Source organism: Neoarius graeffei, chromosome 25 (assembly GCF_027579695.1).
Source record: "Neoarius graeffei isolate fNeoGra1 chromosome 25, fNeoGra1.pri, whole genome shotgun sequence".
NCBI classification, from domain to species: Eukaryota; Metazoa; Chordata; class Actinopteri; order Siluriformes; family Ariidae; genus Neoarius; species Neoarius graeffei.
This window is the reverse complement of record NC_083593.1, coordinates 595302-606049: the sequence shown is the minus strand read 5'-3', so window position 1 is coordinate 606049 and position 10748 is coordinate 595302. Positions and strand designations below refer to the sequence as shown.

Genomic DNA, 10748 nt, shown 5'->3' with positions numbered 1-10748 from the left:
GAAAATGTCTGTGAAGACCTCTGCTAGCTGTGTGGAGCAGGCCCTCAAAGCACAGCCGGGGATGTTGTCAGGGCCGGCTGCCTTTCGGGGGTTAGTCCTCCTGAAGACCTTGCTCACCTCGGTTGTGGTCACAATAGGTGAAGAGCTCTGTGCTGCCTCTGTTGGTAGAATCCCTCTGTGTTGGTTGGTGTTGAGGGTGTCGAAGCGAGCATAGAACTCGTTCAGCTCATCTGGTGATGTGTTGTGGTTGGCTGTGACTCTGCTGTTCTTCTGCTGGAAATTGGTGATGTGTTGCAGGCCCTGCCACATGCATCTGGAGTCTGAGGTGTTGTAGTAACCTTCCAGCTTCAGTCTGTACTGCCTCTTGGCTTCCCTAATGGATCTGCGTAGGTCATATCTGGCCTTTTTATATCCATCTGTGTCGCCAGAGGCAAAAGCGGTGGAGCGTGCATGTCGCATGGAGCGTACTTCACTGTGGAGTCCACTACACAAACACTCAGGTGCATAAACATTTGGAAATTGACAAAGTTGTGATTCTCCCTGTTTAGCACAGCCCATTGGAGATAAATAATGAATCTGGGCTCAAAGTGGAAAAGTTGAGAGTATTTAAATTCAAATCAGGTGAACAGGGAAATTACAGCACTGATTACACATGACCACCTCTGTTTCAGGGACCAAAAGTAATTGGACAAACTCACATAGTTATAAAGTACACTGTTGTTACTTTAATACTTGGTTGTAAATCATTTGCAGCAAATCACTGTCTGAGGGTGAGACCTCCTAGACATCAGCAAAGGCTGGGTTTCTGCCCTGGTGATGATATTCATCCTTTAATTCTCTTCCTCTGTATTGAATCATAGACCGGCGACAATTACAGTAACTCTGTTAATGTCCAAATATTTATGGACCTGACTGTATTTTACAATTTCAGAATACTTAGTTATATCCAAAGTGCACTATACAGGGGATGGCATTCAGCCACTGACACACCCTACCATCTACACCGACAGGACATGAGATCTGAGACGACTTTGTCTCCACATGTTCACTACGGCACTCAGTCGTTTGGAATGGTGTCTGTATCACAAGTAAAAAATACTTGTGCACTGTTTCCTGTTGAGGCTATACTGCACCCTCCTTCCTGCTCCCTGTGCCCTCCCTCACTCACACACTCCCTCTGTCACTCACTCACTCCGTCAGTCCCTCATATGAGCAGATCAAGAGAGAAACATTCACGGAGGAGAAGCGTCTCCTGCTGAGGAGCTGGTAAGTTTCACTGCTTCTGCTTTACTCTGAACACAGCTGGGTGGACAGAGCTGTCAGGACATGTGCATTTTAACGTGTGTGTGTGAGAGGGAGAAGATAAATCTGCTTCTGATTAAGCCTGAGGAAGAGGAGGATGAAGATGAGCAACATGATTTAGGGCTGAAGTGTACCGTTACTGAACTACAGTAATGCATGCAAGACAGTGTGTGTGAGTAGTGATGTACTTTATGTAGTTCACTTGATGTCACTATGAAGCCTTATGATCTCTTCATTACTTTCTCCATAACGGCACATGTGTAGGGTGTGACTCAGTCACTTCTGCACCCTCTGTAGTGCACTGTGTAACTGTGTAGGGAGGGTGTGGTCAGTGTGTGGTGTCCGGCTGTTTCTCTCTCTCTCTCACACACAGAGTCTCATGATCCTCAGTGCTGTTTCTCAGTAAGTGCTGTGTGTTCAGGAGGAATTTCAGTGGAATCAGAGGAGATGATTAAATTCAGCTCAGTGAAATGAAGTCTGAGGTTCACGTGGAGCAGGAAGTTCACTGGTGTTAAACAAACTGCGTCTCAGAGCGTCCCCTTCTTCTCATCTCTGTACTCTGTGTGTGTGTGTGTGTGTGTGTGTTTTAAACTTTATACTGTTTAAAGTGTAAAACTTTCTCGCTGAAACACACACTGACCCGTGTCCATAATTAAAATTCACACTGACAGCTAATGATGTCATAATGGCCTTTACAGCAACTGACCAATCAGCAGCCTCACTTTAGCACAGCGAGTCCGACTCAGCGCTGTGTGTGAATGTGGTTCTGCTCCTGTGGACGAGCCCTCACTCTCACCTCCTGTTCCCTGTTTGTCTGGCTTCCTGTTCTCATGCTTCCCTCTCATTCTTTAGAGAGGAGATCATGCCAACACAGTGATGTGTGCACACACACACACACACACACACACGCTCAGTGTTTTCCCAGCTGTCTGACAGAACTGAGTCTGTTTTGCAGTTTTAGGTTACACATGTTGGAAACCTCTGTATGTGCATTTTATATATGTGTGTGTGTGTGTGTGTGTGTGTGTGTGTGTGTGTGTGTGTGCACACCGTGGTTTTTCTGAAGGTAACATTTTAATTGGATGATGTCAAGGCCACAAGATACAGAACAGAGCCACACCCAGTTACAGGCCTTTTAGACAGAGACACGTAACAACACTCTGTGTGTGTGTGTGTGTGTGTGTGTGTGTGTGTGTGTGTGTGTGTGTGTGTACTGGCCCTTATCTTCACCCACACTGAGCTCCAGATGTTGTGTGATGAGCTCATGCAGAAGTCAGATGTATCTCCCAGAGGAGGTGAGGGGTCGAGCCGTCTGGACGCTACGCAACCTCAACACACAGCGTTCTGTAATTCACCACATTCATCACTACGACTGGATCAAACTGAACACAACCCTGAACAGTGTGTCTGAGTCTGAAGTGTGTCTGGGTCTGAAGTGTGTCTGGGTCTGAAGTGTGTCTGGGTCTGAAGTGTTCTCATCAACAAGGACACATGAGGGGTGAAAGAGTCAGAACTGACACGGACTCGCCTTCAGGACATCCTGAAACTCAACAAATGAATTATTATTGAACCCTGAATTGAGTTCAAGAATTAAATGATTCAGTTGAGTCTCTCTCACACACACACACACACACACACACACATACACACACACACACACACACACACACATAAACACACACACACACACACACAATGTGCGCTAGCATGGCTAAGCCTTTCACAGATAAGATCACATCAATATAAGGTTTCCTTTTTTGGTGTCCAGATCATTTTTCCCTTCACAAATGTTCTAAAGTGGATTATTTTGGATTTTTGTGGGCACGAGCTCACCAGCACCACCAGCAGGTCGTAATAAAAACACAGAATAGTTTAAAAACAGAAAACTTGGCCTGCTGTTTCACTGCAGTTGTGTGTTAATCATTAACAGCCAGCAGCGGCTCAGGAGCACCAGTCACTAAGGCAGAAGAATAAAGTGTGTGCAAGTGTGTGTTCCAGCTGCTTGTAAAATCATGCAGGAAAAAATGATGTAATCTGTAAAAGTTTATGACCATGAGAGAAGTTTGAGCAGGTTCCAGACGGCTCGGTTCACCATGTCACAACCGTTAGCATTGTATTAGCGTCTCAGTTATCCATCCTTCCTTCCCATCTGTGGAAGTTCGTAGGAGGGGGAGGAGCACAGAAAGACGGCAGGCCAGAATAAAGTTCCATAACTCTTTTTATTTTGCTCTTTTCAGATGCAAAAACACTCTCTTCCATACAGTACATACATACACACTGTACACACAGCCAAGTATCTGGTTGAGGAGAGAGCTCTCTTCCTCTGCTCTCTCTCTCTTTATATAGGGCGTGGTCACTGGGAAGACACACAAACACAGGTTAATTGACATCAGGTGTAGTGATTTTGCTACTTACCTTCCCTGACTCCGCCCTCCCGTCACAGACCGGCGCTTGACCACGCCCCCGCTGCCACACCGTCCTTTTCCTTCTTCATTTAATTTACTTAATTTCATTTATTTTAATCTCAGGAAACATGCTGAGGAACTGACATCATTTACAGGAAGCCTTTCGCTGAACACTCCAGACTTTTAGCGTTGAGTGTTGAGCCGGACCTCACAATTCATGACCTTTAGCTCGTGTTAGAAATTTTCAAGATGAAAAGACTTTTAGTGTTGAGCGACTCCAAACCCAGAGCCTTCAGTTTAACACAAAAACATAAAGTCAGGAGCAGCACAGTGACGAGCAGGAGGAGTTCAGGGTTTGGGTGAAGTTAGAATGAGAAGTGTGTGTGTGTGTGTGTGTGTGTGTGTGTGTGTGTGTGTGTGTGTGAGAGTGAGTGAGCTCACATTTCTGTGTGTGGTTTGTCTTTGTGCTCTCGCTCGGCTCGTAAAAGCAGCTGGTTTGGAGGCTGGATGTAAAAACACCATGCGAGGGGCTCCATGTTTCATTTCTGTGGTTTTTGTGCTGCTGCTTCGAGGCACAGAAATAAAATGTGGTGTGTAATATGCAATAATAAGCAGTTGGAGATTGTACACAGTTTACATCGTTGCTATGGAGGGAGTTTCGGTTACAGTACACACTGTTCCACTCTCTCTGAAATCCTGCAGGTCGTCTGATTAAAGCCCAGAGTTTGCTCCAATTTCAGTTCATCATAAATAACTGCATTTGCTCAGAGTCCTGATCCGAGCTGATCTGATTTCCTGAGTTCATGCACTGAGTTTATTCAATTAGACACGATTCATTAACATTCTGATCCAATTACAGACTGATTACTGTTCTGCTCGTTTAATATGCTCATGTTTCATCCTTTCTCAGGGTTTACAGGTGAACATTCAGCTCTCAGATCAGAATAAACACACAGACGGACAAGACTCACTTTAGAGATTTGATTCAGTACCTGTTTAAAGGAATCACTTAGTTAAAAAAAAACGAGTCAAATAGATGAGACATGTTGTGTGTGACGTCTCCTTTAGTGCTGCACTAAATGCTAATGGAAGAAATGGAAGCTTCGAGGCCTCACTTTATCAGCTTCATGAGTTTTGATTCACTGCTGAACCAATTCAGTGTCTGCACAAGAGACAGATCACCTTTAAAGGAAACTCAGATGAAGTTTTAATGTGTAAAATGAGAACAATATGACTAATGAGTGTGTGTGTGTGTTTAAGTGAATTGTTCAGATATGCATCACCCATGGTGCATTGACTTATCACCTTCATTCTGCACACTTCCTTTAATCTGGTAAAAACCACAGAGGAATGGAGTGTGTGGACACCTGTTGCCCATGGCTACAACACACACACACACACACATGCGCACACACACATATATATTATTGGAACAAAAGGAATAAGCAAGAACAAACATTGTGTTATCAGTGGAAACTGTGAGATCACTCTTCCTGAGCATGGGAGTGAGAGAGAGGACTATAATAGTGTGTGTGTGTGTGTGTGTGTGTGTGTGTGTGTGTGTGTGTGTGTGTGTGCAGTGTCACTATGTCGGACCGTTTCACCTGTTTTTATTGCCGTGATGATCTGAGTGGGAAGAAATATGTGCAGAAGGATAAGCCGGTATGTGTGCGCTGCTTCGACAAATTCTGCGCCAACAACTGTGCCGAGTGTCGCCATCCAATCAGCACAGACTCAAAGGTCCCGCCCACTTCTCACAGCACACCAATAAGATAACATATGCAACATGAACACTACATTTTATTTTAACAAATAGTTATCAACACTGGGCAGCTTTCACCTGAAAGGCATCATTATTTATCACATATTCACCTCTCAGGCCTTTTTACTGGTTAACTGTTTCACGTTTACCTGTCAGGCTTATTCACCTGTAAGGCACTGTGTCTCCACAGGAGCTGCACTATAAAGGCCGTTACTGGCATGAGGACTGTTTCCGCTGCTCCAAGTGTTATAAGAATTTGGCTAAAGAGTCGTTCAGTGTGAAAGACGAGCGGATCCTGTGTGGGAAATGCAGCTCACGTGAAGATGCACCCCGCTGCCACACCTGCTACAAACCCATCCTAGCAGGTACGCTGACCATGTGGGTCGGAATGAGCGTCAGATGTGACTCTAAAACACCATGTTATTATTTACTTTCCAACTGAAAGGCATCTTTTGCCCCCAGGAACTTCATCTGTAAGACACCCTTACCCGTAACAACTCTTTGTGTGTGTGTGTGTGTGTGTGTGTGTGTGTGTGTGTGTGTGTGTTCTGAAGGTGTAGAGAGTGTGGAGTATAAAGGCAACGTGTTTCATGATGACTGTTTCACGTGTTATAAATGTAAGAAGCCAATCGGCTCTGAGAGCTTCATCACTAAAAATGAGAACGTTTACTGCAGCAGCTGCCATGAGAGCAAATTTGCCAAACACTGCACTGCCTGCAGGAAGGTGAGACACACACACACACACACACACCATCACACACACCATCACACATACACACATGGTGTGACTGTGTGTGTGTGTGTAGCCCATCACAGCAGGTGGAGTGAACTATCAGGACCAGCCGTGGCACTCCGAGTGTTTGGTATGTGTGGTTTGTGCGAAGCCTCTGGCTGGAACTCAATTCACTTCTCATGAGCAGAAACTCTACTGTGTCGAATGCTACAAAACACACGTGGCCAAGAAGTGCAGCGGCTGCCAGAACCCCATCACTGGTATATACACACACACACACACACACACACACACACACACACAAAGTTATTAATCAAGAAAAGTAATCCTGATGGAAACAGAGCCTCCTCATCCTTTAGTGTAGGCGGTAGGGAGTAGGGAGTAGGGAGTAGGGAACTATGTAGGACACAGCCTAAAGAAACCAAGAAAACACTAAATATGATTTTCAATTGCAAACTTCACAGCATTCCTCTCAGTTAAACATGGTTTAATTATAAACATCCCTGTTTCCTGGAATGTTCCTGTGTGTTGGGATGATTCCAGAGTTGACGAGTGGATTCTGGGGAATGGAAATAGTTTGAGATGTTTTTTAACCCGTCAGCTCAGTTTGTGTCCCTTAGAGTCACTGAGCTGCAACATGAGCAGAACAGCAGGAGATAAAGTCAGTGATGTACACACAGTGATGTTCTCTCTTGCTCTCTCTCTCACACACACACACACAAAAAGAAAAAAATAGAGTTTTGTTATTTTCCTGTTGCAGGTTTTGGAAAAGCCACAAATGTGGTGAACTATGAGGGAGGAACGTGGCACGATTACTGCTTCACCTGTAAGAAGTGCTCTGCGAACCTTGCTGAGAAACGCTTCATCTCTAAGGATGGAAACATCTACTGCACCGACTGCGCAAAAAAACTGTAGAGACACCAAAAAATATGAGTGAAATTCCATGAACACACGCTGTATCAGAGTCTCACTGCAGGAGCCGAGCGCAGGATCGTTAGCTAACGCTGCACGCAATCTCATATCATTCTGCTGAGTGTCGCTGAAGGAAACATTATTTCTAAATGTCTGCCTTTGTGGTGTGTGTGTGTGTGTGTGTGTGTGTGTGTGTGTGTGTGTGTGTAAGTAAAATAATCCTAACTGTTCTTTAAGCCTTACTGCACAAATCATATTAATTGCACAAACATATTTACATTGAGACTGACAGTGATGTGTAACTCTGTGAAGAGGATGAATAAATGAGATCAGAAAAGTGTGTGTGTGTGTCTGTGTGTGTGTGTGTGTGTGTGTGTGTGTGTGAGAGAGAGAGAGAGAGAGAGAACACATTCAGGATTCTTTAGTTTCTAAATGTAAAACCATTCACTGAGATTTTGAGAAAAAGCGCCATCCATTGGTGGAGAGAGAAAAGTGTCCACACCTCCATCAGGTGCTTTTACCACCGTTCCAGGTTTTTAGACACAGTTTATGAAACTATGGCTCATTTTGTTAAAAGGTAAACACACAAAACCCAGGGGTGTACACACACACACACACACACACACACACACACACACACACAGATGTGACAAATGGAAACTGTCGCAGGATGACCGCGATGGAGCAGATGAGAGATGTTTTTTCCAAACTAAAATCTTTTCCTTCAGCCTCAACGGCGCCCCCATCTTCCTCGCCCTCACCAGCCTTCTTCCTCCTAGTAGTCATCTTGTCCACTGTGGTTCTTCTCTCCGTCTGACTCCTTTACCCAAACTTCTGACACCACATGTCGCAGGATGACCGCGATGGAGCAGACGAGAGACGTTTTTTCCAAACTAAAATCTTTTCCTTTTATTTTTTCCTTCTTTTCTAAAAGTGCAAGTATTTACAATGCAAATCCCAAAACATGCAAAACAAAAAAAATAAGCAAAATGAGAAAAATAGTGGCAGGAGCACCAGACTATGTCCTAAGACTCTGAGCACAGACACAACCTTTCTTCACAGAGCCCCCCATACAACTGAGGCACTGGGCCTTTTACAGAGATAGCCCCTCCCTCAGGTAAGCCCCATTCACAAAAATAAATCAATTAACTAAATAACAAGAAAATAAAGACAAAATAACAATTCAAAGAAACACAAACAAAATACATAATCACCCCAAAATATTTTCATTCGCCAAAACCCCTTCGATGGCTAATAAAAATACATTCACCTCACCCACTACAAAACACCCTTGTTAAAAATGGTTTGCTCCTCAAACCAGCGGGAAACCCCCTACTTAATGTCCATGGAACATTCCCTCGGTTTGCTCCAACAAGGAAGTAGAAGTGTGCTGACAACTTTCGTGAGTATGAATTCTACAGTTTTACAAAAATGTTTTACAAAATGTTTTACAAAATAAACATCCATAATTTGAAATAGCCAATGTGTAAGTAGTGATTATTTACCCTAAAAGATCACTAAAACAGATGAGAGTTGATAATGGTGATCTGAAATGCGCGTTTGAAAACGCAAGTGGAAATGGGGAAAAAAATGCTACTCAGAAATGCTGGTAGGCCTTTCCCTGCACTCTTTGTAACAATTAGGCAAAAGTTATGGCAAACTGTGGTTAATGACAATGAACAATGAACCAAAAACAAAAACAGTACAAAAAATGAATGGAAAGGGAGACAGACAAGTGGCATCAAGGCAGCATGTTGGTTAATGCCGGCTAATGGCTGCCTGTACGCTATTGCCTGCGTGAGCGTCACAGCTCAGTCTGTGACATTTCCCCCCCCTTCTGAAAATGCCCCTTGTGGCACTCCAGAAAGAAAGTCAGCAGTGGTATTCAGTTTCCCAGACCTGTACAAAACATCAAAATCAAAAGGTTGCACAGCAAGGAACCACCTAGTGATTCTTGAGTTAGTGTCTTTCATTCTGCCCAACCAAGACAATGCCCTATGGTCAGTCTCTAAAACAAACTTTCGCCCCAATAAGTAATATTCAAATGAGTCCAAAGCCCACTTAATCGCAAGGCATTCCTTCTCAACTGTGGAGTAATTGCACTCCCTTGGCAGCAGTTTACGGCTGATGTATGCTACAGGTTGCAAATGTCCATCAGCATCCTGCAACAACACCGCACCAAGGCCCCGCTCAGAGGCATCATTTTGGATGGTGAAAATCCTGTTAAAGTCAGGGCTGAGAAGCACAGGCTCCCTACACAAGGAATCCTTCAAGCCCTGAAACGCTGCCTCACACTCCTCAGTCCCTTCAACCTTATTTGGCTGACTTTTGCGTGTGAGCTCAGTCAACGGAACTGCTCTCTCTGAAAAGTTAGGAATAAAGCGTCTATACCACCCAACCAAGCCCAGGAAAGAGCGCACCTGCTTCTTGGTGGTGGGGCGCTCAGCAGCCTTGATAGCCTCAACCTTCCCAACCTGAGGCCGAATGACACCCCGGCCCAACACATAGCCAAGGTATGCCGTCTCCTCCCTGGCCAATGTGCACTTCCCAGGGTGAACAGTCAGGCCCGCCTCCTTCACCAGGGAGAGGACATACTGCAAATATTGTAAATGCTCCTCCCATGTGGATGCAAATGTCATCCAGGTAGGTGGTGGCAAAGCCCTCAGTCCCCCTGAATACCCTGTCCATCAATCTCTGGAACGTAGCTGGTGCTCCATGTAATCCAAAGGGCAGGACCATTAACTGATAATGCCCAAAAGGTGTCCTGAAGGCTGTCATCTCCTTGCTATCCTCAGCCAATGGCACTTGCCAATAGCCTTTACAGAGATCAAGGGTGGTCAAGAACTTTGCTTTGCCAAGGTGCTCGACCAGGTCATCAATCCTCGGCATTGGGTAAGGGTCGAACTTGGCCTGGGCATTGACTTTCCTGAAGTCCAGACAGAACCTCAGGTTGCTGTCCTTCTTAGGAACGAGGATGATGGGGCTGCTCCACTCACTGGAGGATGGCTCGATCACCCCCAGCTCCAGCATCTTGTCCAGCTCCTCCTTCAACACAGGAAGTAAACTCTCTGGAACCCGATAGCAGGGCTGTCTCACCGGCTGCTGGTCCTTCAAGATGATGCGGTGCTCCACCATCTCCGTCCATCCCGGCTGCTCCCCAAAGAGACCCACGGGCAGGATGGCGGTCAGCTCCTCCTGACAGTCCTTGGGCAAGTGGCTCAGGTCCAGTGTACTTCCCTCCTCACAGCATGGCAGGTACTGCTCACTGTACTCCTCTTCCTCCTCAATGGCACGGATGAACAGGGCAGATACCTCTGGCTGTTGTTCCTGATGCTCATTCCATTTCTTCAGCATGTTGACATGGTACACTTGATGCTTCTTACGATGGTCTGGCATGTGGACTTCATACGTCACTTGTCCTGTCTGCCTAGTAATGGTGTAGGGCCCCTGCCATTTTGCCAGCAGTTTGTTGTCGGAGCTGGGCAGCAACAGCAGGACTTTGTCACCAACCTGGAAGCAGTGTGTTCTGGCAGAACGGTCATACCACGCCTTTTGCCTCTCTTGCGCCCTCTGCAGGTTCTCATGTGCCAAGGCCGAAGCAGCAGCAAGCTTCTCCCTCATCTTTAGCACATAG

General features: G+C 45.4%; 1 protein-coding gene across 1 annotated transcript; it reads left to right on the top strand.

The window, feature by feature from the left end:
• The first annotated feature begins 1158 nt into the window (after positions 1–1158).
• Positions 1159–7451, top strand: fhl1b (four and a half LIM domains 1b). The gene is made up of 6 exons (XM_060909580.1): positions 1159–1266; positions 5288–5447; positions 5660–5834; positions 6024–6193; positions 6276–6462; positions 6963–7451. Exons 2-6 carry the CDS (start codon positions 5295–5297, stop codon positions 7115–7117), a joined length of 840 nt encoding a protein of 279 aa, XP_060765563.1. The 5' UTR covers positions 1159–1266; positions 5288–5294; the 3' UTR covers positions 7118–7451.
• The last annotated feature ends 3297 nt before the right edge of the window (positions 7452–10748 follow it).

What these genes read in the sequence shown, in the direction of transcription:
- fhl1b (XM_060909580.1), top strand. Translation starts at nt 5,295, where the DNA reads ATGTCGGACCGTTTCACCTGTTTTTATTGCCGTGATGATCTGAGTGGG. An exon ending in CTACAAACCCATCCTAGCAG is followed by an intron (nt 5,835 to 6,023) that starts GTACGCTGACCA and finishes TGTGTTCTGAAG; the next exon opens with GTGTAGAGAGTGTGGAGTAT. An exon ending in CTGCCAGAACCCCATCACTG is followed by an intron (nt 6,463 to 6,962) that starts GTATATACACAC and finishes TTCCTGTTGCAG; the next exon opens with GTTTTGGAAAAGCCACAAAT.